Source organism: Harpia harpyja, chromosome Z (assembly GCF_026419915.1).
Source record: "Harpia harpyja isolate bHarHar1 chromosome Z, bHarHar1 primary haplotype, whole genome shotgun sequence".
NCBI classification, from domain to species: domain Eukaryota; kingdom Metazoa; phylum Chordata; class Aves; order Accipitriformes; family Accipitridae; genus Harpia; species Harpia harpyja.
In genome coordinates this window covers 91,769,054-91,796,113 of record NC_068969.1, presented here as the reverse complement: position 1 = coordinate 91,796,113, position 27,060 = coordinate 91,769,054, and the positions used below count along the sequence as shown (strand labels likewise).

The 27,060-nt window shown below is 42.1% G+C and overlaps 1 protein-coding gene across 2 annotated transcripts; it reads left to right on the top strand.

Moving 5' to 3' along the window:
- Positions 1-1,166: 1,166 nt before the first annotated feature.
- LOC128137131 (zinc transporter 5-like) lies at positions 1,167-26,021 on the top strand. 2 transcript variants are annotated; one of them, XM_052777809.1, is made up of 16 exons: positions 1,167-1,408; positions 1,721-1,843; positions 3,696-3,762; positions 5,065-5,150; positions 7,129-7,216; positions 9,007-9,094; positions 11,836-11,912; positions 13,048-13,218; positions 13,833-14,121; positions 14,482-14,690; positions 15,777-15,934; positions 16,576-16,705; positions 18,186-18,384; positions 19,834-20,060; positions 21,995-22,123; positions 22,730-26,021. In XM_052777809.1, exons 1-16 carry the CDS (start codon positions 1,335-1,337, stop codon positions 22,898-22,900), a joined length of 2,286 nt encoding a protein of 761 aa, XP_052633769.1. In that variant the 5' UTR covers positions 1,167-1,334; the 3' UTR covers positions 22,901-26,021. The 2 variants fall into 2 exon arrangements, with proteins under 2 accessions (XP_052633769.1, XP_052633770.1); XM_052777810.1 differs by lacking the exons at positions 9,007-9,094; positions 11,836-11,912.
- Positions 26,022-27,060: the final 1,039 nt, after the last annotated feature.

The window sequence follows — 27,060 nt, the reverse complement described above, 5'->3', positions numbered from 1 at the left end:
AGCAATGGTCCTGAGGAAAAGCAAAAGACTGAATGTAGTTTTGGTGGAAGTACCTGGATGCTTGGAGCCGTCAGCAGGGAAATCCTCTCCTGCTGCTTGATCCTGAGAGTGGTCAGGACAAAAAGGCTTTGCACATAGTAATACAAAACAATACAAAATCGACAGGCTTGCATTAAAAAAAAAAAAAATTACAATTCCACAATTCGCCTCCCCTTCTAATGGAAAGAGGTTGCAATGCTTTACACGTCGAGCAGCTTCTTCAGACGGAAAGGGGTGATGTAACACACTGCAGCCAACTCCTGCTACCGGTTCCACCGGACTGGAACTGCCAGCACAGTGTCCTCCAAAAATGAGTTACTGGTCTATACCATTTTATTAGTGAGGACGGCTGCAGCATACATCTGGTATCAGCCGGCGCGATACAGCCCGGTTTCCAGGGCACCAGGAACACCGAAACCCGCAGAGCCCTGGCAGAGCCTTACCCTACAGCACCGCGTACGAAATTACCGTAAGGCAGGCTGCGTACGTCATGGGCGAGTTTTAAGGACAAACGTGCTTCCTTCACAGCACAGGAACAGTAAAGGAGAAAACTCGAGTATGGGCTGGGAGAGCAAGTCACAGAAAACGCGCGGCACATCCCTCTGTAGCACACATGCGGCGTGTGTTATCATTTTAAGGCTCCGTTTCACCCATGGGCCGTTCGCCCGTGCCCGTGCCCCCCTTGGCTCCCCTCCCACCCCGGCGCCACGCTGCCGGGTCACAGCGCCACGTACCGACAGCGCGGCTCCCTAAAGCGGGCGGGAGCGGGGGGACGGGATGGGACGGACACACGGGGACAGGGCTCGCCGGAACACAATCACCGGTTTTCTTTCCGCATCGGACACCCAAGGCACGCGGACCCAGAGGGGACACGCCCCATCCGCCGACCCCCGCCGGAGACCGACCAGCACGCCCCGCAGCCGGCAGCCCGCTAGGGGCGGAGGCCGCCCCCAGGGCAGCGGAACCCGCCCGGACCGACGGGCCGCGGCCCAAGGCTGGCCCGCCGGGAAAGGCAACGCCGCCGCCCTTCCCGCGTCCCCGCCGCCGCTTCCGGCGCCCGCCGCGGACGTGCCGGCCCACTCCGCTAGGGCGCCTGCGCACGGCGGACGGCGCATGCGCGCGGCGTGGCCTGCCCTCCCGCTCCCTTCCCGCTGCGGCGGCCCTACCGGCCGCGGAGGATGAGGTGCCCCCGCTGCGGGGGAGGCGGGCCGCGCCGCGCCTGAGCGCTCGCACCCCTTCCCTCGCACCTCTCCCCTCGCAGGGGCGTAGGGCCGCGCCCGCTGCCCTGCCCCGGCATGGAGGAGAAGTACAGCGGGCAGGCCTTGGCCGGCGGCGGCGTGCTGGGGCCCGTCGATGTGCCCACCGCCCGGTAACGGCGGCGGGGGGGGGGGGCGGGGGGGGGAGCGGCCGCCCCGCTGGGTGAGGGGGGCAGCCCGTCGCCGTCCCTCCCTCTGGGGAGCAGCGAGCATCGCCCTTCAGCCTTCCGCGGGCGGCGGGAGCCGGCGGCCTCCTCCGCGTGAGGCGCAGGGCCGCCGGGGAGGGGGAGGGACCGGGACCGGGACCGGGACCGGGACCGGGGGCGGGGCCTGGGCCTGGGCCTGGGCCTGGGACCGGGGCCTGGCCCGGGAGGCGGCGGCGTGTGCGTGGTGGCAGGCGCGAACGGCCCTTTCCGCTTTTGCAGGCTGACGCGGTACATCGTGCTGCTGTGCTTCACCAAGTTTTTGAAAGCCGTGGGGCTGTTTGAATCCTACGATCTTCTGAAAGCGGTCCACCTCGTGCAGTTTATCTTTATAGTGCAGCCGGGGTGAGTGTGCAGGGGGTGAAGCCCTGTCCGCCGCTGTTCAGGCACACTTTGTCCATGGTGTTCTCTGTCAGCGTCAAGCTTATACCCCGCCTTATGTTGTTATAGATTAATCGAGGAAGAGAAGGTGTACCAGTGGATCCAGGAAATACTCTGTTCATAGCAGTGTTTTTCTCTCATATCTCTGCTCACTATAATTTCAGAAATGTAGAATATCTCTAGTTGGAAGGGACCCATAGGGATCATCAAGTCCATCTCCCTGCTTCTTGCAGGACTACCTAACACAAAGCCACATGACTAAAAGCATCATCCAGACACTCCTTGAACTCTGACAGGCTTGGTGCCATGATCACTTCCCTGGGGAGCCTGTCCCAGTGACCGACCACCCTCTCAATAGAAAACCTTTTCCTAATGTTCAGTCTGAACTTCCCCTGACACAGCTTCTTTCCATCTCCTCGTGTCCTATCGCTGGTCACCAGAGAGAGGAGATCAGCACCTCTGCTGCCCCCCTTGAGGAAGCTGTAGGCTGTGATGAGGTCACCCCTCAGCCTTCTCTTCTCCAAGCTGAACAAGGCAAGTGACCTAGGCCACTCCTAAGTCTTGCTCTCAAGGCCTTTCACCATCTTGCTCACCCTCCTCTGGACGCATTTAACAGTTTCCTATCCTTACATTGAGGCACCCAAAACTGCACACAGTACTCAAGGTGGGGCTGCACCAGTGCAGTGGAGAGTGGGACAATCACCTCCCTCGACCAGCTAGCTGTGCTGTGCTTGATGCACCCCAGGACACAGTCGGCCCTTTTGTCTGCCAGGGCACACTGTTGACTCATGTTCAACTTGCCATCAACCCAAACCCCCAGATCTCTTTCCACGGGGCTGCCTTCCAGCCTCTCCTCCCCAAATTTGTACGTGTAACCAGGACTACCCCGTCCCAGGTGCAGAATCAGGCACTTCCTCTTGTTAAATTTCATATGGTTGGTGATTGCTCAGCTCTCCAGGTCTATCCAGATCTTTCCATAAGGCCACTTTAGCCTTGAGAAACTTCAATGTTTTTGCTACTTCAAAATTGATCATGCTATGACAGTACTGATCATAGGAAACTCAGACATGTCCAAATTTTCTTAAGAAGGGTGTAGAAGACAAGCTTTCTTCCTTGTAATTTCTATTCCTCTAGTTCTTGTGAGCTTCAACTGCTGTTTTTCCTTGATTGAGATCTGAAGTGTAGAAACTGATAGCAAATATACAGAAACAATCTTTGCAGACACAATCCTGCTTCATGTTTACCTGATATGATGTGGAAGAGCATTTCTGTAATAAACCGGGCAGAGCTGGAACATTTGGAACCTCATTTTTGTCTTCTATTTCAAATTTGTTTACATTTCACCATAGTGTTTTTCCCCACCACTTACTCTTGATCCCAGTTGAGGAAGATGTGTGCTGTTCCTTACCATTTCTAACATGCTGTGTATTCACCATTCTGTATGTGAGTAAGCCTTCAGGTGTATGTATCTTGCTAGTAAAAAACATAGTAGTATTTCTCCTCAAAATTTCTGAGATCAGTATTTTGATTTTTGTAAATCACAGGTAGAGTTCTCATTAGTCATTCTCTGAAGAACTTGCATTTAAAATTGACCAGAACTGAAGTTCACTTGTCATGACCTTTGTACTGATTTCTGACACAATGCAGCAGGGAAAATAAAACCAGTGGGTGTGGTCAGTGTGGCCTTTTAATGAAAAATGTAGAGAAGCCATGTTGTCAACTGAGCCTGATAGGAAAGGCCTAGTTATTTAGAGCTGGTGTGAATAAAAAGCTGACTGCTAATACACAAATAGAGAAAACTTTCTTCTTTTAACAGGTCTGCATTTTTTATGGTTTTGTTTCAAAAACCATTTTCTTCTGGAAAAGTGGTAACCAAGCATCAGGTGAGTTGACACATGTAATAATGATTCACGTCTTTGTAGATATTCTTGACAGCATGGCTCTTGCCAAAAATGAAAGGGGAACAAAGGTTGCTGCACTTGGAAGATGTGATAGCAATTCCCAGAAGCATGTAACTAACTTTGTGTCTAGTGCACTGTAAAAAACAATCAGCATTTTTAGCCATGTATTGTGAAAAGATTGGTCCTTGGCTCCATACAAGCATCTGTTCTGAGGACTGGATTTGCAAGAAGAGCTTAGTCTACTTGGCTGACTTTGACAGTTTCAGAGGGCAGTTTCTGGACTGCCAGAATGTTGAAATGCTCCAGTCATGTTCCCCATGCCAAAAGAGTGCTTTTGCGTGGTGCGTTGTGATGAGGGGCTAGTCTATGCTCTTCAAACCTGTGTTGAGTTCCCAGTATCCTGAGATGTCAGAGTAGGGCCAGGTTGGAACCTGCTGTTTAAGATATTTTCATTTGCTCCATATTCATCTTGGTTTTATGTAATTGTGTGCACAAAAACTTGATCCATGCACGATGTCATCAGTGTATGTGCTAAGTAGAGAGAATCTGAAGGATAGCCTGAGAAATGTTACAAATGTCAACTGCTTTCCTGACTAGACATGTATGGCAGAATTTTAAAGTGTGAACAGGCATAAATTGCATCTTTGATTTGTGTTTGGAAAAATCTGTGTGTGTATTGTTTTGCTCTTGTTTAAAATTTTTAAATTCTGCATTTTGAGGATGTGATGTTTGTTGTAGGTACTTTGTCTTGTTTAATGTATTTCCAAAATGAGTTACTTTTCTTTAAAAATTTGCATTTACAGTTAATAATGTATTGAATAGCTGAATTATAACCTGCATCCTGAAGAAAGAATTTAACACATGCATAAATGTATGTAGACTTAAGGTCTTAGTCTCTTTATCTTGGATGTTTTATCTAGTTCTATATATATTTATCAGATACATAAAATAGATTAGAAAACAAACAGCATCTTTGACAGGTAAATGGACTTGAATTTTTTTCAGCGTTTTTTCAGGCTTCTTATTAAAGAGATCTCAGACTATACTATAGAATCTAGTACTGTGGTAGAAAAGAAATAAGTAATTCTGGTTCATGATATGTCCAAAGAAACCTTAGTTGCCTGGCAAAGTAGTTAAGATAATCGTACTCTAAATTTTGCAGAACTTGCAGAGCGTATGTTTTCCCCTCTATTTCTACAGCTGCTGTGCTAGAAGAATGCTAATAGTGGGGTGTTTATTCTGAAACAGTGGAGAAAATTATAATGAAATACCTTTCTTTTGTAGTGGATCAAAATTTTTAAGCATGCTGTTGTGGGATCTATCATTTCACTCTTGTGGTTTTTTGGCCTTACTCTTTGTGGACCACTGAGGTAAATATATATTAACTGTAAACAATGTGTCATCTTTTTAAGCTAATTTTTGTGATCTTTCCCTGTCTTGTTCCTTTGGTTTTTTGTTTTGTATCCATTAGCTCATGATGCCAGCCTCTTGCTCTATTTTTTGAAATTTTAAATGGATCTTTATGCTTTTTCCAGTGAACTCTGTTGTGCTTGGGAAAAGCTACATGTAATTTTCTGTAGAATTTGTAATTTTCTTCATTCATTCTTTGACAAGATGCCAGTGGAAAGTCTTGATAGTGCTTGAACTATTGATGTGAATGATATGAGATCACTGACTGTGGATTTCATCATTTCCTAGTCTCATTAATGTAACCCCAATTGTTTATGTAACTGTTGGGAGTCCATGGCTTGACAGCTAGTGATAGCAGCTTGTATTCCTGTGCCAGGTAACTAGAATCAATTTCTGCATTTGTTGCAGGGCACTGCTTTATCTAATCATATGCCTGTGCTGTGTTGGAATTGGGTGGCATTAGTGCATATACTCTGAGTAAAATCACTTGTGCTGTTTGTTGGCAGTGCTGACTGAGTAACTAAAAAAGAATAACATTAGACTTCCAGAAATGAAGGTTAATGGATTAGTGTCGTGGTTTAACCCCAGCCAGCAACTAAGCACTGCACAGCCGCTTGCTCACTCCCCGCCGGGTGGGATGGGGAAGAGAATCAGAAGGCTAAAAGTGAGAAAACTCGTGGGTTGCCATAAAGACAGTTTAACAGGTAAAGCAAAAAAAGGAATTCATTCACCACTTCCCATCGGCAGGCAGGTGTTCAGCCATCTCCAGGAAAGCAAGGCTCTATCACGCGTAACGGTTACTTGAGAAGACAGACTCTATCACTCCAAACATCCCTCCCACCTTCTTCCCCCAGCTTTATATGCTGAGCCTGATGTCATATGGTCTGGAATATCCCTTTGGTCAGTTGGGGTCAGCTGTCCTGGCTGTGTCCACTCCCAGCTTCTTGTGCTGCACCCCCAGCCTACTCGCTGGTGGGGTGGTGTGAGAAGCAGAAAAGGCCTTGACTCTGTGTAAGCACTGCTCAGCAGTAACTGAAAGATCTTTGTATTGTTAACACTGTTTTCAGCACAAATTCAAAACGTAGCCCCATACCAGCTACTATGAAGAAAATTAATTCTATCCCAGCCAAAACCAGCACAGTTAGACAGCATCTTTCATTAGAGAGAGGAAGGTAAAGCCTTAAATAATACATTTTATGAAGTTGAAGTTTTATCCTCTACACAGAAGAAGGCACACCCGAGAATAATAGGAGTTCTTAATACTGTAGTGCCTTTCTGGGTGCTGGCAGTCTTCCCAAACAGAACCAGTAACGTGGACCCTAGCAGCCTGGATTGCTGTGTGGAGAATGGCAGAAGCATTTGGTAAACTTGACAGCGATTATTACTGTCATGTTCCACTCTGAAAAGCTGTCAATATAGCTTGTTAGTCAGCCTTTGCTATCTGAAGGAGATAGTGTGCAAGTTAGAATTTCTTATTTTCAGCAATTAAGATGTTCTGAGGTTGCATAAACTACTAGACCATTAACACCTCAATAAACAGGATACAGGACAGGACCTCTTTTTTCTGAGCGCCAGAAACTTTGGTTTAGAGGAGGTATTGTAATGGGAATAATAATTCCATTTTGAGTAAGTTAGTATCTTGTTGTGTTACTAGAAGAAAGTACAACTTAAAGTAATCTATAAATGAATAATTTTAATCTGTTCCTTGATTTAGGAAGTTCTTTGTTTTGTGATGCGTCTAGCTGTCCGCAGCTAGATCTATTGCTGGTGAAGGCAAATAGATTTGCATTTATCCTTTTGAATTGTTTAAACTTGCTATTGAAATCACAGGATAAATCTTTGACTGCTGTGTCATTGAATTTTAGCTGAAATAGTATATATTAAGCTTGTGAGATAAACTTATAAGTGGACATAAGTGTTTATTTCACGTTTTTCTAGGACATTGTTGCTGTTTGAGCACAGTGATGTGGTTGTGCTATCACTCCTTAGTGTCTTGTTCACGAGCTCAGGTGGAGGACCAGCAAAGGTATTTAAAAATTCATTTTACCAAATGTAAAAGATACTGAATGCTATAAATTCAAGTACTTTTCTACCTGGAACAAACAGTGTTTTGGACCTATGTTCATAGAAACTGTGCTTTTTTTAGTTTAATTAGTGGTAAAATTATAAAATGTACTACTTGAAATAATAAATATGACATTAAGAGAGAAACAGTGGGTGAAGCTGCTGGAGATCCATGGCAGATACCTGAGAATTTTTTCTGTTTGAAGGCGGAAAAGAACCTTGAGAATGATTTTTACACTTCAGCATTCTTTGTAACAGGATTTGGGGTCCAAACTGACAAAAGGACATATGTGCATGTCGTGGTCCTGGCCTTTAGGCACTGAAGTCCAGCAATACAGTCTCCAGATCCCTGCCTAGCCTCTTCAATGTCTGTAGCTTTTTCATGTACTTTGTTGGTTTTCTGCCAAAAAGTTCTCTAAGTACTTTAAGGTCTGCATGAGCCTGTGTGTGCTGAATACTTGGGCCCAGTCTTTCACTTAATTAGAGATCTGTACTTGAGACATCCTTTGTCTGAGTCCCATTACACACAATTTCGCAAGGTGTTCTCTAACTGTGCCTAATCAGCCCTAAGTGGAATGAGCTCGTGCCAGCACCTAGGAGTCTTCACCACTTTCACTCAAAAAAGTGGAGCTGGAGGAAGATACCTTATGATGTCATATGCCTGAGGCTAGAATACTTGCTGTGTAGGAGAAGGTCTGGTTTTGGTGCTGCCTCAGGCTGAGAGTTTTGAAAACTCTGAATCATAACTGCTGCTGGAGTCCCTTAATCACTTTTAGGCTGGCCTTAGAGTGAGTAGCACAGTCATCTGCTCTGACTCTCTATGCCCACCCCCCTCAAATTGAGATGCTTAGGGCATCCAGCATGAAGCTCTTCGTCTAGAAGACAAATTTTTTCTCCAGCCAGCCACCCAAGGGGTAGATGCAGAGCTTCAGAGAGGTTCTTTGTCAATCTGTGTTGTGGTGGGCCATGCTTGGCAGTTAAGCTGCATATCTAACGCAGCAGAAACAAGGGAGTGATAACCCTGTCCTTTGAGTATTTCAGCTTTATGAAGTGAACTGTGGCAAAGAGGTCAGCTGACTTTCCAAAACAAGAAGGTGATAGCTGTATTTGGCTTCAGAAGATGAATTGTAATAGTATTTTTTAGCTGTAGAGCTCAGTGTCTTGCCAAGATGATGAATACCAAAATTGCAGTGTCTTAAAACAGGGTGGTGAAAGCTCTGGGCGCTGGGATTTCATAGCTACCTCTGTACCATCCCTATAAAAGCACTGCAGAGCTCTGCTTTCTTAGAGCCTTTGCACAGTGCTCTAGCCTTCGCCTCCCCTAAGACAAAATTCTACAGTTTGTCCACTAGATCTTGTTTATGGCTCCTTGCTGCTACAAAATATTAAATCATCAGGCTAAAGTACCTGTGCACTCTGGCAGGCAGAAACACACCATGAAGAAGGAAGCAATCACACTTGAAGTTTGTAAGATACAGGCTTCTAGCTTGTTACAGTGGTGATTTGCCCTGAGTTATCTGGTAAATCTGAAAACCAGAATAAATATAAAATCATATTGTCCAGGTCAATTTTTTTAAAAAATTAAAAAAAAAAATATTTTTTTCCTCATGTTTTTCTTACTTAACAAAAATATGCTTAGATTGATCAGGAGGAGGGGAGGGAGAGGACTGATTTCCTGGATTTTTTTAGATTAATCTGTTTCAGCACATAAAAATATTTGGGGTGTGTTTTTGTGTTTTGTTTTTTTTACAGACAAGAGGTGCTGCATTTTTCATCACAGCTGTCATCTGCTTACTGCTTTTTGACAATGACGACCTCATGGCTAAGATAGCAGAACATCGTATCCTTTCTTGCTATGTGTAAGAGCAAGAGCAAGTGCCTATTATTACTGGGACAGAGAAAATGTGAAGTTGAGTGCACTGAATTAAATATGCTTGCATTTTTCCTAATAGGAATCTTACCTTTCAAGAATATTATAACATAAGATTTTACTTTTACATCTACATACTGATATTTACAGCGGAATGAATAGCATTGCTTACTTTCAGAACTTAGAACATAGCTATAGATTTTAAATTGTAGTTCAAGGCTCCCTGCCCATTTGCACATCTCAGACCACTTAGGATTGTTAGAAGCTTTTTTGATCAGCTCTCCTTTTTTTTAGAAATTCTAGACATAATGGCTGTAGCCTAAGTCTGTGTATTAAATGGTTGACAGCCTGGCTGGCAGTCTTCTCCATATATCCAGAAAGATTCGTAGAATCACAAAATCATAGAATGGTTTGGGTTGGAAGGGACCTTTAAAGGTCATCTAGTCAAACCCCCCTGCAGTGAGCAGGGACATCTTCAACTAGATCAGGCTCAGAGCCCCATCCAACCTGACCTTGAATGTTTCCAGGGATGGGGCATCTACCACCTCTCTGGGCAACCTGTTCCAGTGTTTCACTACCCTCATCGTAAAAAATTTCCTTATATCTAGTCTGAATCTACCTTCTTTTAGTTTAAAACCATTACCCCTTGTCCTATCACAACAGGCCCTGCTAAAAAGTTTGTCCCCATCTTTCTTATAAGCCCCTTTTAAGTACTGAAAGGCTGCAGTAAGGTATCCCTACAGCCTTTTCTTCTCCAGGCTGAACAACCCCAACTCACTCAGCCTTTCCTCACAGGAGAGGTGTTCCATCCCTCTGATCATTTTTGTGGCCCTCCTCTGGACCCACTCCAACAGGTCCATGTCTTTCCTGTACTGAGGACCCCAGAGCTGGACGCAGTACTCCAGGTGGGGTCTCACCAGAGCGGAGTAGAGGGGCAGAATCAAGTCCCTCAACCTGCAGGCCACGCTTCTTTTGATGCAGCCCAGGATACGGTAGGCTTTCTGGGCTGCGAGTGCACATTGCTGGATCACGTCCAGCTTTTCATCCACCAGTACCTCCAAGTCCTTCTCCGCAGGTCTGCTCTCAATGCCTTCATCCCCCAGCCTGTATTGATACCAGGGGTTGCCCTGACCCAGGTGCAGGACCTTGCACTTGGCCTTGTTGAACCTCCTGAGGTTCACAGGGGCCCACTTCTCAAGCTTGTCTAGGTCCCTCTGCATGACATCCCATCCCTCAGGCATGTCAACTGCACCGCTGAGCTTGGTGGCATCTGCAAACTTGCTGAGGGTGCACTCAATCCCATTGTCTATGTCATCAATGAAGATACTAAACAGTACTGGTCCTAATACAGACCCTTTGAGGGACACCACTCATCACTGATCTCCGTCCGGATAGTGAGCTGTTGACCACTACCTGCTGGATGCAACCATCCAGCCAATTCCTTATCCACTGAACAGTCTACCCATCAAATCCATATCTCTCCAATTCAGAGAGAAGGATGTTGTGGGGGACCATATCAAAGGCCTTACAGAAGTCCAGATGGGTGACATCTTCCCTTGTCCACTGAGGTAGTCACTCCATCATATAATGCCACTAGGTTTGTCAGGCAAGACTTGTCCTTGGTGAAGCCAGGCTGGCTGTCTGGAATCACTTCCCAGTCCTCCGTGTGCCTTAACATGGCTTCTCGGAGGATCTGTTCCATGATCTTCCCAGGCACAGAGGTGAGGCTGACAGGTTGGTAGTTCCCTGGGTTCTCCCTCTGCCCTTTTTAAAAATGTGTGCGATGTTTCCCTTTTTTCAGTCTCTGGGGACTTCACCTGACTGCTGTGACTTTTCAAATACCATGGAGTGGCTTAAAGATTGTTTTGTGCTTTTGCAAATGTGGTAGTCTCAGTTCATCTGCTAGGCTGAAAAGCGGTGTGAAATAGCCTGCGGTAGCTCCAACAACAATGGACTTTAAGCTGCAAGTGGAAGCTGGCTAACATGCTTTCAAAGGCACTGAGTAAATTGAAATTGATCGTGAAGTAAGTTTTCAACAGGTCGTCTCATCATAGTGAAGTGTACTGGCAAAAAGTGGTACATCTTGAGGATGGACAGTAAAAACAAATAAGGTGAAAGTAAACTTTCTCAAGGAGGGATGAAAACATGGAATTACAGATGCAGATGGTATATTCAGGAATAGTATTGATTAACCCACTGAGTTTTCAGTGAGTAAATTCATTGTTAAAGTGCCCTGTAGTAGTTTTCCCAAAAGCTATCATTATTTTAATATTTGCTGCATTATGCTTGTCAATTACTCTTTGTTTTCTAAAGTATAAATATTTAGAAACTGGAAAGATATAGACGATATTTCAGGCAACTTGCTGCTTTAGAGCTTTTAGTGAAAATCAATCTAATTTTTAATGCTGTTGAGTACATTTTTCAAAGTCTCATTGCCAAAATTAACATAAATCCTGTATCATGACTGCTGTACAGTATTTAACAGTGACTATGTGCTCATGTTTTAAAATACTCTTCCCCCTTGTCCTTAATATTTTTAACTATTTTCTGTGGAAATATTTTCATCTTTCCTAAATTTTAAGGATCTGACAAACCTTAAAGCTCAGTTTGCTTACTTCTGCTTTCTGTGGTTGTCTTCTACCTCTGTCTGTTCTTCAGTTAAAAAAAAAAAATCATCAAATGAAACTCTTCCTTAATTTTTTTTTATTTAGCTGAGGGGCATCATGACAGTGCTCTTACCCATGTTCTGTATACAATCATTGCTTTCCTAGGTGTTGCAGATCACAAGGTAAATAACTAAATAACTTGTATTTTAGTAGGTTAATATAAGGTAAGAATTTCACCACCTCAGAGCTAATCAAGCATAAATCAAAACCAAAAAGTTCAACATCTGCACCCCATATTGGAACGGAACTAGCACTTTAATTTTTACATCCTGATTGAGTATGAGCATCTTCAGTATAGCAAACCAAACCATACAATATTCAACTTGTATAGCTGAGAAGGACTTTGCTGTAATGCGTAACCTAAAAAGTCTTATTAAAATTATCATAAAGTATTGTGTCATCAGTATCCTGGATGTTCATAATGCTTTGCATATAAGCTGTTTCTTGCTCACTTTTGGGGTCTGTGTTTTGTTGCTGCTTCTTTATCTTTCCCCAGTCTTTCCTTTATATTAGATGCTTGTATTTGAAGACACAGATTCTGATACTTCTCCATAGTATACTCCCATTATAATTGGTGGCATGAATAACTATCAAAATCTTACTATATGGGATTGACCTATCTGATTGATCTGTTCTGTTAGCTTAGTCTTGTTGCTAAAGTGGCTGCATTGAGGACTAAAACAGGAAAAAAAATATATGGAGCAGCTTAGAGAGACTGGTTAACTGTGCAAAGCAAGTGTGTTCTAAGGGAGATGAGATGCTGTGCGTGCATCTTGTTCATTTGTAGAACAATTTTGAAAGAAAATATTGTGAAGAAATATGGTATGGTGCAATTAAAGGTAAGGGAATGAAAAGGTTATGAAAGGCTTAGAGGCCAAGGTGACATCACACTTTGGGGGTTTACATATGCTTTCAGCACTTTTAATAATGGAAGATGGGAAACCAAGTTTTGTGTGATTTTTCTTTTTCTTCGTATGCTGTTTGCTACCTATTCACTGCTGTTGTATGTCAATTAACACTATTGAGAGTTTTAAACTTCAAGTCATAGTAGGCTGTTGTGAGTAGTGCTGAGGTATAACCATGTATACTATGTTACTGGTTTTAACTAGAGTAACAATTACAGGAAATACCTTGTCTTTGGCTTTTGTTGGTAAGTTAAGGAAAGCATATTAATCTTTTTTCATGTAAGTGTCACTTTGTTTGGAGTGAGGTATCTGGCTCTTAAGAGATGCTAACGTGATCCTTCTGTGTTTCCAGGGAGGAGTACTGCTTCTGGTACTGGCATTGTGCTGTAAGGTTGGTTTTCACATGGCTTCCCGAAAACTATCTGTAGATGTAGGTGGAGCCAAGCGTCTTCAAGCTTTGTCTCATCTTGTTTCCGTCCTTCTGTTGTGCCCCTGGGTCATTGTCCTTTCTCTGACAACAGAGGTAAGATAGCAAGTACAAAAATACATCATTTTTTGTAATGCTTCTGCTTTTGAAGTACAATTTAAATCTTTCCTTTAAAATACCTTTACAATTACCAAAGTTGCCATCTTTATTTTTGTAGTAAGCTCTGTTTGAAATTTTTCCTCTATATTTTGATGTATATCTGTGTGATACCATAATTTCCTCTTCTGTGTGATAACTTTATTTCATCTTTCTAGCTCAGATATTATATCCTGGATTCATATACTAACATAGCACAAGTATTAATGACTGCATAAATACAGGGCTCTTTTATTCCTGAGGAGTAGATTATTAAAGACATGTTCGTGATGCCTGCATGCTTATGGAGAGTAGACCGTTGCAAACATGGCGTTGCATATGGCATTGCTTTTAAGCACACGAAAGTATTTAAAGTAAGGTACTGTAGTGCATATTAACTGTATGTCTCTTTCTATAGCTAGAGTGTTGGTTTTATGTGATAAATTTGAAGTATAAAAGTATTTATGTTTTGATGGATTGCTGAAAACATTTGTAATGAAAGTGAACTAGATTTAATGCTGTATATACACACCTAATGGTGAACAATCCTGTTTGAAATGTATTTTTTGTTGCAGAGTAAAGTAGAGTCTTGGTCTTCTCTCATCATGCCTTTCATAACAGTCATCTTTTTTGTTGTGATCCTGGATTTCTACGTGGAGTCCATATGCTCTGTCAAGATGGAAGCTTCCACGTGTGCTCGATATGGATCCTTTCTTATTTTCATTAGTGCACTGCTTTTTGGCAACTTTTGGACACATCCAATAACAGACCAGCTTCGAGCTATGAATAAGCCACCACACCATGAAAGCACAGAGCATGTTCTTTCTGGAGGTGTGGTAGTGAGTGCTGTCTTCTTCATTTTATGTACGTATTCTTATTTATCTTTTGATAAATCTATTGTCCGTGTGACTGGGAAGCCAATCAGAAAATGGATGTGTGCAGAATTCTTTTGGATGAGCTTTTACGGATTCTTTTGGATAAAAAGGGCCTGTAACTTTGTGCTCTTACTGTCTGTCTACAAAAAAAAGAATGCAATAGATCTGTTGTGAAAGTGATGATCTAATCTTACATAGCAATGAAATCTAATGATAAACTTCAAGATGAAGTTGACAATAACTTTGCTGCCTGCAGATTTCATGTAAGCTTTGACTGCTGATAAAACACATTATAAAATCACTGTGAAGCTTAGAAACAGCAACAAAAACTTCAATACTTTCCTTGCAGCTGCCAATATCCTGTCCTCCCCCTCCAGGAAAGGGCAGAAGGGTACCCTTATTGGCTATTCCCCTGAAGGCACTCCTCTCTATAACTTCATGGGTGATGCATTACAGCAGAGCTCTCAGTCATTACCCCGGTTTATTAAGGAGTCACTGAAAGAAATCCTTGAGGAGTATGATTCTAGGCAGATCTTCTATTTCTTGTGCCTAAATCTGGTAAGTGCCTGTTGGTTTTTTTTGTCAAACCCAACCACAGTAGTACATACATAGTACAGTAAGAAGAGTTATTCTTTAAAAGGGCCTCATGATTGATTGTTTTTAAAGTGACCCTTGATAGAGTAGTTTCATTAGATGGAATGTTAAAATAGAAGATTCTTAACACTAATCTTACAGTAAGTGGCAGGTCACTTTGGTTTGTTGTCACACTGCGGCACTGGTTCTATGTGGTAACTATTATACCAGTAAGTAAATACTTGTATGATGGTACGTTTAAGGTGAGGTATCTCAATGTTACCAGCAGATAAGCTGAAACTAGTAAGGCCTTCAAGGATGGGGACAACAGAAGAGTAAGTGTGGGATTGCTTAGTGTCATTTTGGAGTAGGCTAGTTTTATTTCTAGCTTCTCTTTCGAACAGGAAAAGATCATACAGTAAGCAAGATTGATAGAACCTCATTTGCAAAGATCTCTCTTCATTCTTTGGCAATTATTCAATGAAACGGGGAGAAACTTGAAGTATCCGTGATAACTTTAACAAATTCCATTATAGAGTATAAAAGATGGAAAAGAACGCTTATAGGCAGACCAGTTAATAATAGTAAATCATACAGGGAACATGCATGTATTAAAAATATTTCCTCGTGTACCGTTCTCAAAACTAATTCCTAAGGTTAAACACTCAACTAATTGGTGAAGAAAATTCTTACAGATACATAGACAGCATTGCTTTTACACTAATAATAGATCAGATCAGAGTTGTTACATTGTTTAATGACAAAATGCTGAAAATTTTGTCTGCACAATGTTAGTTTAAAATTCTAAATGAAAACTTAAATTTACTCCTGTGGAGGGTTGTTTTCTTAGGTCTAAGGCTTCTGGGAGTGTAGGTTCAAAAATGTCTCTTCATAGACTTGGAATGTATCGCTTTTGTTTTGTTGGAGGAGAGAGAAAATGGTCTAGAAATACTTCAAACAATACCTTTGAAAACTATCAAGTGTTCTATGATAAGAGTTTCCTGCTAGCTACCAAGACATTAAATTACAAGTTAATCTTTGAGGAAAAATTCAAACTCCCTTTTGTTTTAGGCTTCCACTTTTGTGGAGCTTTTTTATGGAGTATGGACCAATAGCCTTGGTCTCATTTCTGATGGATTTCACATGCTTTTTGATTGTTCTGCCTTAGTGATGGGGCTTTTTGCAGCTCTGATGACAAGATGGAAAGCAACTCGCATATTTTCCTATGGGTATATATATTAGGTTCTTGAAGGACTATCTGAAAATTATTCTACTTGCTCATTTTCAAAATGTCCTGCTATAAAGATATGTTTGGGAAGTTTTAGTGTTGCATGCTTCTGTGGGGTTTTTGCTATGTCTCTTCCATTTGTGGTCATGCTATTCCCCTCTTACCCCTGCAAAAAAGTGTCTGAAATGTAATTTTCATTTATCTCTACAAATAAAACTTTATCACTGTGAATATTATTTAGAAATTGCCTCACTCTGTATATATATATGTATGTCAAACAAAAATATATGTTCAAAGTCAGTGTTTATATGAGGATTTCAATTCTGCTGACATAATCAAAATTTGTATGGCTAAATTGCATAGCAGTTTAGCAGTTTGAAGCCCTGAATGTGCACTATATATAAAAAAATACTTACATTATTATAGCTTTATACTATTGGTGTTTGGACAGTTGCAAACTAGCTTCCTCCTTGTCAGAAGTAAATAACCCAGAAATTAAGGCACAATTTTGTGGCATTGAGGAAAAAAATCAAAGCAATCTTAATGCTGTATTAAATGTATTATGATTTTATTTATTATAACTTTGAAATTTGTTCAGAGTACCCATTCTTCACTCTCAAAAGTACATATGTTTGCTTTCAGGTATGGACGTGTAGAAATTCTCTCTGGATTTATTAATGGCCTCTTTCTGATGGTAACTGCTTTCTTTGTCTTCATGGAATCGGTGGCCAGACTGGTGGATCCTCCAGACATCGATACAAATATGCTAACTGTAAGTTTTGTCATTCTGTTTCAGTGTTGTTTGGCAGTTAATGGTTCATTTATGTTTGTCTTAATTAAAAAAAAAAAAAAAGTTAGGAGACTAAAGTTGCATACTCTAATCTAAACTGTGCCTTGACTTTTTAACATATTCTAATTTTAAAGTCCAAACTTCATCTAGTTTTAAAATATGAAAATATATAGGGGTGAATATAATTTAATTGTAACAGTTAAATTGAATTTTTTTCTAAGATGTTACAGCTGTAATCTTTTTAGATGGTTGTCTTTCTACAATAAAAGATACTGAGTAAATAATCTGTACAAGACTAAATTTGGTTCAGCTGTTATGTATACCAATGTCAGTTATTACAGAAGAGATTTTGTGTTAGTCTCTGAGAAACCTCAGAAATCAGGCAGAATTCATAACATAATGCTGAGTGTGTTACTATGGCATAAACAATCCTGAAGCTGTGCATAGCTAATCTTAACTACACCAGCGTCTCTCTACCTTCCACAGCCTCTTCAGGGGCTCCCTACTTAAATTTTCAAGCTTCCATCCATTTCTTTCAAATGCAATAGTTCATTTTCTTCAAACTAAATTTTTTTTGTTATGGAATTCTGCAAATCCATGCCTTCATTTATCACATTTCCAGCTTCACTTGTTTTCTTTCACACGCACACACAAATTTGTGCTCTCCTGCTCTCTTCGGTAACAAAGAGAAAGATTTTTATGTAGGCACAATTAGAAATGGGCACTGCTGGAACTGAGGCCTGATTTTTTTTTTTTTTTTCTTTTTAATCTTCAATATTTGCTCCATTTTTACTACTGATTTTGTTTCTTGGTGGGGGGGGAAGGGTTGCCCCCTCTATATGAGCACAGTCTGCATAGCCAAGAAAAGGTCTAATAACACCTGAATAGGACTTGCTTAATTCCTCTATTAGCTGGAATTACTCTTATGCTTTGCTTGTTTTTCAAGAGAAGAGCAGAAAAATAGGCAGACAGATAAAAAGCACAACTCGACCAGTAAAGCAGCAGTTGCTGTCTTCAGTTGAGTACAATTTTAGATGAGTGTGCGTGTCCTACATACAATATAGAATTTGGGGGGGAGGGGGCAATGAAAGCGAAGCAAACCTTGTATTCGAACCACTTTACCTCTTTATGAAAGTAGATAAAATCAATCACCCCTTCTTAAAACTAAATTTGCTATCTTGTCCTAATTTGTGGATACCAGGTTTTGCATTTTGGGTGGGGTTCTTGGGAAGGTTGGGGAGAATTGGATTTTTTTGAGAGGGAAGGAAAATTCCTTTGAAACCAGCTTGTATACTGAAAGGAATATGATGAGGAATCCATATTAGAATAATCCTGTTGATGTTAATGCTTCCACAGTTTTTCTTAATTAGGTGCATAGTGTTTCTGATTACCATGTTCTAGAAAATAAACTTGAACTTCTGGGCAGATGTAGTGAAGTTTAAAACTTCTCTTCCTCTCACAGCCAGTCTCTGTTGGAGGGCTGATCGTAAACCTTGTTGGTATCTGTGCCTTTAGCCACGCGCACTCCCATGGGGTTTCTCGGGGAGGTTGTCACTCACACGATCACAGCCATTCTCACCACGGGCACAGCCACGGCCATGGGCACAGTCATGGACATTCCCACGGGACTTCTGGAGGAGGCATGAATACCAACATGAGAGGCAAGTACAGATTGTTGAATCGTAAATGATGTATGTGATTTCCAGCAGGCTTTGAAGATTCTCAGAATCAGACCCAATACTATGCATCATTCTTAAAATCTGTCTCCAGAAGTGATCTGACAGCCATTTAACACGGTATACATGAATTTCTCAAACTGTTTCTTCGTTAGTGAGTTCAACTTGAAGAAACACAACTTGAAACATTTCTTTGCATGGCTTTGAAGAAACATAACTTGAAACGTTTCTTTGCAAGGCTTTCTTAGGTGTGGGTAATACTTAAGGACCAATAAAAAGCATTAATCTACAGCCTTCACTAAGATTAATAAGTAGTCATTGTAAACCTTACTGAATAAGCTTAAAGTCCTTGTTTCTAAGTTCCATCTGGAAATGAAAGTACAAGGTCTCTATCTATAAAGGTATTACCATGCTTCTAGGTATCACATGATAGCTGGTTGTAAAAACACTGGAGGAGGGGATAAGAAGCAGAACAAATGCAGGCCAGCAACCTAGAATATGCTTCTATTTGTGATTCAGAAGATAACAGTGGTAAAGATGAAACTTTCTTTTTCAAATCTAAATTCAGAAGCTAACTGAGAAGGGCAATATATCTAAAATTTCAGCATAGCTACTTCTTAGAATTTTTTCCCCTAGCAGTTAGAAAGTAGTTATTTACCGACCACCTGGCTTATAAAAAAATCTATAAAGGAATGAGTTGTTCGTGTAAGCTTGTCAGAGCATAAGCATTTTAGCGAATAGTCTCATATTTCATTGGTTATATTACTTCCTAATTCAGTTGGCTATTCTGTTGTCTGGCATTTTTGTGAAGTCTGCCCATACTCTTAGCTGTTTCAGTATTCTTTCAAATCCTGACACTTAACTAGCACTAATCTTACAAAAGGTTAGAGATTATTTTTCTATGCCCGTTGAGTGTACATTGAGAATGCTACCCATCCTTAAAGCAGTATAAAGTATAAAATTCATAGCAGTAGCAGATAGACAGTCTTATAAAATTGGAGCAGAACTGGCATACAAAAACCAAATGATACATTAGTGTCTGTCCACATGAGCAGGCCAATGCATTTGCACTGATCTTATCCTCTGTTACGGATCAATGAGTCCCTCTATACGCAGTTAAATGATTATGCTATACAGTACAAATCCCACTAACAATTTAAAGACTCTTCACGTTTGGTTTAATCTGTGAATGCTTGCCTAGATCATTGCACTGCGGAGTAAAAATGGGTTTTTTTACATTGATTTGTAATTAAATTTTAGAAAAGCTAAATGTTTTGTTTAATTTTGCACCAGGTTAGGCAGCTAATTGCCTCTGTTTAGCTTGAGGGGCGTTTATTACGTTTAATAAACCCTACTGTGTTTCCGCTGTTGAACATGTATGTACATTTTAAACAGAGCTGTTCAACTTAATCACTCAGTTCATTTTGTTTTCAGGTGTGTTTCTGCATGTGTTAGCAGACACTCTTGGCAGTGTTGGTGTTACCGTATCAACGATATTTATTCAGCAATTTGGATGGCTCATAGCTGATCCACTCTGCTCTCTTTTTATTGCTACATTGATTTTTCTTAGTGTTATCCCACTATTGAAAGATGCCTGTCAAGTGCTTTTGTTGAGGATACCTCCAGAACAGGAGAAAGATCTGCATGCAGCTTTAGAAAAGGTCAGAACTACAATTCTAAATGTTTTTATACACAAACATACAAAGCTAAAACTTGTTAATAATTATTAAACTCAAGTAGTTCAGTCTGACAGCTTCCGTTGTCTTAGACAACTTAATGTCTTGGGTTGTTTTAATTCTATTTTGCAGATATGTGACAGGATTAGGAGTTCTACTGATGAAAGTTGTTTTGCAGCTAAAAAAACTTGTACTGTTTTTTGCTTTTATGGGTAGCTCATCATTTCAGACAATTATGGTAACAGTGCAGGAAAAGTACTTAGCACTAAGAAAGTAAGGTAGCAATTCCCAAAAGCTTGCGGCCTTTTTAAACTTGATGTGTACAGTTCAGGCTACAAGATTATATCTTGAGCCTGTAATTGCAGGTTTTCTTATTTGTCCATACCATGAAGGGCATGCTGGTTCACAGTAGGTGAGATGGAAAAAGTACAGCTTTTTTTTCTAATTACTTTTTCATTCTAGTCCATTCTTTTCCTGTCTGCTGCAGTACGGTATCTACTTTGAGGTTGTACTTAGTCTTCACTGTTGGCTCATTTGAAGTTCCTGCCCAGAATCATAGTGCAGACCTCAGTGTGGGAAACACCTCTCTGTCAAAGAACTAGTTACATGTTCGTTGAGGATGCCATCAACTAGAGGCAGCAAGGAACACTATCCTGATGTCCTGTCAGTTAGTAGAGAGGGAGATGTGTTCTTGTCTGCATGAGAAAGAAAAGAATGAATGGAAGTTGGCTGGGAGAGGCTTGCTTAGCGAAAGGAAAGTGAGGTGCAGAGTGGGGTTTCACTTTTTGACAAGGGAAGACAGCAATTCTGGGAGACCGAGGGTGAAGAAGGCACTTTTTGAAAACAGTGAAAGAGCAATTCATTGAAAGATAATAGAAAAAGCCTTTTAAAAAATACATCACAGTAAAACAATATGGTTGCTGTAGGTTGACCCCACCCAGCAGCCAGGCATCCACACAGCCACTTGCTTGTTCCCCACTTTACCACCACCACTGCTGGTGGGACAAGGGAGAGAAAAGGAAGAGCAAAAGCAAGAAAAATCTGGGAGCAATACAAAGGCGGTTTAACAAATGAAGGAGAGAGCGAAAAAAAAAAAGCACTGCACCACCTCCCACAAGCACACTGATGCCCAGTCAGTCTCCAGGCAACAGCCACCTTGGAAGCCAAAAAACCCCCTTCTTCCTCTACCCCAGTTTTTACTGCTGAGCATGGCGTTATACAGCATGCAGTTTCCCTCTGGCCAACTTGGGTCAGCTTTCCCAGCTGTTTCCCCTCCCTACTTCTTGCCCACCCCCAGCCTACTCACCAGGGCATGAGCAGAGTGGGAAAAAGAAAGCCTTGACAGTGCCCAAGCACTGTTCAACAATAGCCAAAACATCAGTGTGCTATCAGAACTGTTTTAGGCGCAAATTCAAAACACAGAACCATACGGGTTGTTGTGAAAAGAGTTCACATCATCCCAGCCAGATCCAGTACAAAGATCAATTTAATAAAATGATAAAATTATGGGAAGATACTATGTCTCTGAATTAAGTGCAGCTATGATAACTAAATAGCTGCTTATCCTGGATAGTGAGGTAACAGATGCCCTAGAAATTGTTAAGTGCCCAGCCAGCCTCCTGGTTGGTCTATACGTTGATGTTATTGTGATCTGTACACTAAATGACTTTTTTCTCTTCCTATTTAGCATTGCACTGTGCTCGGTTTTTCATTTAGTTTGACTTTTAGCTTCTTGTCTTTGACAGTAATAGCAAGGTGACCTTTCAGTACTACATACTTCTGAATAACAGCTTAGCTGGAAAGCTGCTTTGTTATACAGCTTTGTTTCCCTGTGAAATATTTGCCACCAACATCCATGTACGTACACAAGTTTAAAATGGGTTCTTAAATTAATTGTTGCTAATGTAATTTCTTTACAGATTCAAAAAATAGAAGGAGTCATATCTTACAGAGATCCTCATTTTTGGTGTCACTCTGCAAGTGTTGTGGCAGGTACAATACATGTGCAAGTGGTATCAGATGTGATGGAACAGAGAATTGTACAGCAGGTAAGGTACAAGGTTTTTAGACCCTAACGTCTTGATTTCTTACTCTGTAGCCCTTTTTCAGAGGCTGAAGTTTGAAGCTGCTGTTTGTGATTATTTTTGTAGTTTTTAGTTAATGTCTTGGAGCTGGTCTCTAGTGCTGTACTTCCTCTTGCCTGCTAGCTTGGAATTAGCTGCATAAAGAGTTGTTTGCTAAAACATCTACCAAAAAAAAAAAGTATGGGCATTTTTTTCTCACTGTTGAAAGTGGCACTACATGTGCTCTGAGACAAGGAGGAGGAGGTGGATTTCGTGCTACAAAACAGGCACTAAACAGTAGGGATATCGGGATGCTAATCATGGGTTTATAACTGGCTTGCTAGTATCTGCCTGCCTTGGGGTTTTCTTTTCCTTAAAAAGGTGGTTATTTACTTATGCAAGACACTGAGAATTACCCATTATGCAGAAGTTGCAAAGCTATACCCTCTGAAGCTCAATTTTCCAGAAAATTGAATTCTTCATGATGATATTTTTTTAATCTACAGTATTTCAGAGCCAGAATACTACTGCAAGTTACTGTGAGATGCATATTAAGTGTAATACTAATGTTAACCATACTGTTCTATTCAGGTTACAGCAATTCTGAAAGATGCTGGCGTAAACAACCTAACTGTCCAAGTGGAGAAGGAAGCTTATTTTCAACACATGTCTGGACTCAGTACAGGATTTCAGGATGTCCTTGCAATGACTCAGCAACTAGAATCCATGAAATACTACAAAGATGGTACTTATATCATGTGATAGAAAGTTATGTTCACCAAAGGAGGTGCAAACGGTGAAGCTGTAGGATTCCATACTCGTATTTTTGACAGGAGATCTTGCACATACATGTACAGAAACAAATGTACTATATATTTGAATTTTTTTAAGCACTATATTAAAATAGGATCAAGGTGCTTTTATAAAGGAAATAAGGACTTGAATATTTGCTGTATATGTGAAAATAATGGAAATCTGTACTTGGTGTTTATTAAACAGAAGTCTGGATATGTTCCATGCTTAATCTTTTACGAATGGAACATCATGATTATAATTTCATGTTAGCAGTGGGAAATGGAAATAGTTTATATTGGAATGCAAACGTAATTGTTGTGGTTTAAGCCCAGCCAGCAAGAAGGCACCACACAGCTGCTCGCTCACTCCCCCCCCTCCCAGTGGGATGGGGAGGAGAATTGGGGACAAAAAAGTAAAACTAGTGGGTCGAGATAAGAACTATTTAATAACTAAAGTAAAATAAAATATCATAAAAACAATAATAATTAATAATAATAATTGTAATGAAAAGGAATATTAACAAAAAAAAGGGGGGGGGGACACAAGAAAAGACAAGCGATGCACAGTGCAATTGCTCACCCCCTGCTGACCAATGCCTGAGCAGTGATTGGCCCCTCCCGGCCAACTCCCCCCAGTTCATATAGAGAGCATGACGTTCTATGGTATGGAATATCTCTCTGGCTAGTTCAGGTCAGCTGTCCTTGCCATGCTCCCTCAGCAGAGCATGAGAAACTGAAAAAATCCTTAACTTAGGATAAGCGCTACTTAACAACAACTAAAACATCAGTTTGTTATCAACATTATTCTCGCACTAAATCCAAAACACACTGTACCAGCTACTGAGAAGAAAATAACTTTGACCTAGCTGAAATCAGGACAATAATCAATTGAAAAATATTTTTCTTTCTTTCAAATGTAGCTTGAAGACTTCTTGAATGAAAAATAATTACATGCTTATTACAGGGAGTAAAAAACAACATGAAGTCATGTTTTTTGCACACTTTGTTAGATAATAGAAATAAACAGTTTTTATATTATGTCTCAGCATACAAATCTGATTTCTAAACTTAATGAATCAGAGCAAATAGATGTTACTGTTTTAAATTTATGTCAAGTTATTTTTTTAAGGAGAGAAATCCACAGGTTAACAGTGAGAAATAGGGGAAAAAATTGTAGACACTTTTTTGTTTCCTGAGAAGACTTAAAAAACACACTGTAAAATAAATTTTTTGTACTTTTTATATGAATAACTGCAAACGCAATAGTTTGAAGCTTAAAGTAATTAATCAGTGAGCATCCTGGCACACAGGTAAACTTCACTTCTTCAAGATACATTATTCTGTCATTTACTTGATTTTTTTCATAATACCATAACACAGCTGTAGGTGTACTGTAGCCAACTATACCTTTTTGTCTTACCCAAGGAAGCAGTCCAGATTTAGAATGCTAAACTGTGACAGTAGTCTGGGACTTGGCACATTGCTGAAACAAACTGTAAATTGAGACTTCTTGACTGGAAAGAGAAAGAGTGTGTTTAAGAAAGAATTATGCGTGTTGGGGTCTTAATACTGCAAAGAAAACAATCTCTTGTCTTCAGTGAAAACCTGTCAACAAGGTAATAACATAGGTCTTCAGAGATAGTTACCTTACAGCTGTTTACAGTCTTCCTGTGCCCTCTTTTCTTCTTGTCTGAAGCCCTTAAATATTTTCCTTGGAATTCAGCAAATCAATTCAGTAGTTGGCAAGAAATGAGGACATCTTTCATCATTCCATGTATCGTGGCAGTCTTATTTTGTCATACTGTTTTCTCGTTCTGGTATTTAGGATCAGTACCTTTATCAGTATCATGATAAAGACTGGACTTGATGTTGGTGGAATTTGAGGATAGACCGATGTAGGAGTTACATGGTCAGATCAGATTTACCAGCAATGCCGTTTGAAACATCCTTGAGCAATTCTGCTTCTCTTGTGATCAGACTGTTTATGGAAACTGCACAGTTTCTTTTGTAACTGTTAAACAAGTTTGCATTCCATTGTCCCCCCACACTCCCCACGGTGCTGTGTTAAAACACTATCTGCAATACGGGGCTGACTTGAAAAACTGCAGCCAGAAAGTTTCTAGAAGTCGCATTGCTTTTACATACAGTAATGAAGATTGAGTGATCACAGTCCCTCATTTCTCGGGGTAATGCTGCAGAACCAGCAGTGTTCTTAAAGCTTGATCCTGTTTTCTTCCGATTTATGCCTTTGGCGGTGCTTTTCTCACCTTGCCTCCTCCAGAAGGCTCAAGTCACTTGAATAACAGTGCTACAATTACACTTGGCCTATAAGCAGGGTGATCTTTCAGTTTTGAAAACCATACTCGAACAAAAACCTTCAGTTAATATTTACACGTGCCACTCATGTTTGAGGTGATTGTACAGCGTTTCACCAAACCAAGCATTAGCCCCATTGTGATAGGTAGATGAAAACGGGGGTGATTTTTCTTTTCAAATCAAGTTAGCTTAACATAATGGAAAAGCCTTCACGCTTGCCACAACTTTCTGTGAGGAAAGGCTGATTTCCTACTTCAGCTGCTAGCAACAGGACCTGGAACCAGTGAAGGTGGCTGGGACCACGTTAGGTGATCCTGGCAGCGAAGGTGAGCTGGTACCTGGATACTTCAGGCAAGTGCAAACCTGCACCTTAACACGCGTTCAGCAGGTTTTTGTGTGTTGCTCAGCAGACATGCAGGGAGGACAATGGCAATAAGTGTTGTCTATCTTAAATTCGTCGAACAAGAACCGGTATCCGGCAGTAATCCTCCAAAGCAGCGTTCAGGCTTCCCCCCCGGCAAGATCTGTTAGAACCGTGCTGCCAGGGCGGGTTTTCAAATCGCAGGTGTGGGCCAGCTGATTTATGTTTTAATAAATACCGTGGTGGGGGAGTTTTTAGTCTAGTCACTTGATTTGCGTGCAGACAATTGCAACAAAACACTTTCGAAGATGGAACAAAGATGTAAAACGAACTGCAGCTATGTATGGTACATCTGGCGGCAAGCCACGTATCTGTGCATAACGAGTTAAAAAATAAACGCGTTTTTCAGCAACGCTGTAAGTGCATCTCGACTTCTCTGGTTCAAACGTCAGCTGGGATGTAAAGCGCAAAGTTGCCGGGGAAGAGCCTGCGTCAACAGCGCGCTCTGGGTCCACCTCCGGCTGGGAGCGCAGGAGCCGGTCGGGGGCAGGCGCCGCCGAAACAGGGGCTGCCGGGCCCTTCCTTCTCCTGGGCCCGAGCGCCGCCTCCCGGCGGCAGCCGGCCGCGGGGCGGGTGGTGGGCCTGTCACCGGCGGCTCGCCCGCACAGGGGCTCCCCGCCGAGGCCGCCGCCTGCCTGTCGCCCCCCGCGCGGGGAAGAGCCCCAACCGCCTCCGGGGCGCGCACGAGCAGGTGCGCCCGCCGCGGCCGTAGTCCCGCCCCCTTTCCAATGACCTTGGGCGTCCGTTTGGGGTCGCCACGGCAACGGAACGCCGGCAGCCAGCAGGGAGGCAGAGGGCGACCAATCAGCGGCGGCGGCCGAGGTGTTTAAACCCTCGGCGGTGGCACTGAGCTCTGTACTTGGCTTGCTGCTGCTACTGCGGCGGCATGTCGTTCAAGGTACGGACGGGACGGGACTGGGGAGCAGAGCGGAGCGGGGCTTCACGCCGCGGCTTTGGGCATCGCTGCTCGCCCTCATACGGGGCGGTGGGGGAAGCGGCTGTGAGGCCCTACGGCGTCCTGCTCCCCAGTTCCCTTCCCCTCTGCCCAAAAACCATCCAGCTTCGCGGGCGGAAAGGTCTGCGGCGGGGCAGACATCGTGACCTCTCCCACTCACTCCAGTTTCTCCCTGGTGGGGGGGATGGTGATGCGTGTGCACAATTCTCCTGGGGCACCCTTTCCGTTCCCCCCGGCTCCCCTTCAGTACTCAGGTCGGGGCGGGGGGGGGCAGCCGTGCAACCCCCCAGGTCCGCATCTATAACCCTCCAGCGCTGGGGCTATGTAGCCGTGCAACCCCCTGCCCCGGGCCCTCTTCTCCAGGCCACCGCTTTGGGGCATGGGGCGAGTGCCTGCAACACCCCCCGGCCCCTCTTCTCCAGACTGCTGCTTTCAG

Bases quoted from the DNA above. Each gene is read 5' to 3' on its own strand.
- LOC128137131 (XM_052777809.1), top strand. From the start codon at position 1,335: ATGGAGGAGAAGTACAGCGGGCAGGCCTTGGCCGGCGGCGGCGTGCTG. The intron at 5,151-7,128 runs GTAAATATATAT...ACGTTTTTCTAG, and splicing joins ACTCTTTGTGGACCACTGAG to GACATTGTTGCTGTTTGAGC. The intron at 11,913-13,047 runs GTAAATAACTAA...CTGTGTTTCCAG, and splicing joins TAGGTGTTGCAGATCACAAG to GGAGGAGTACTGCTTCTGGT.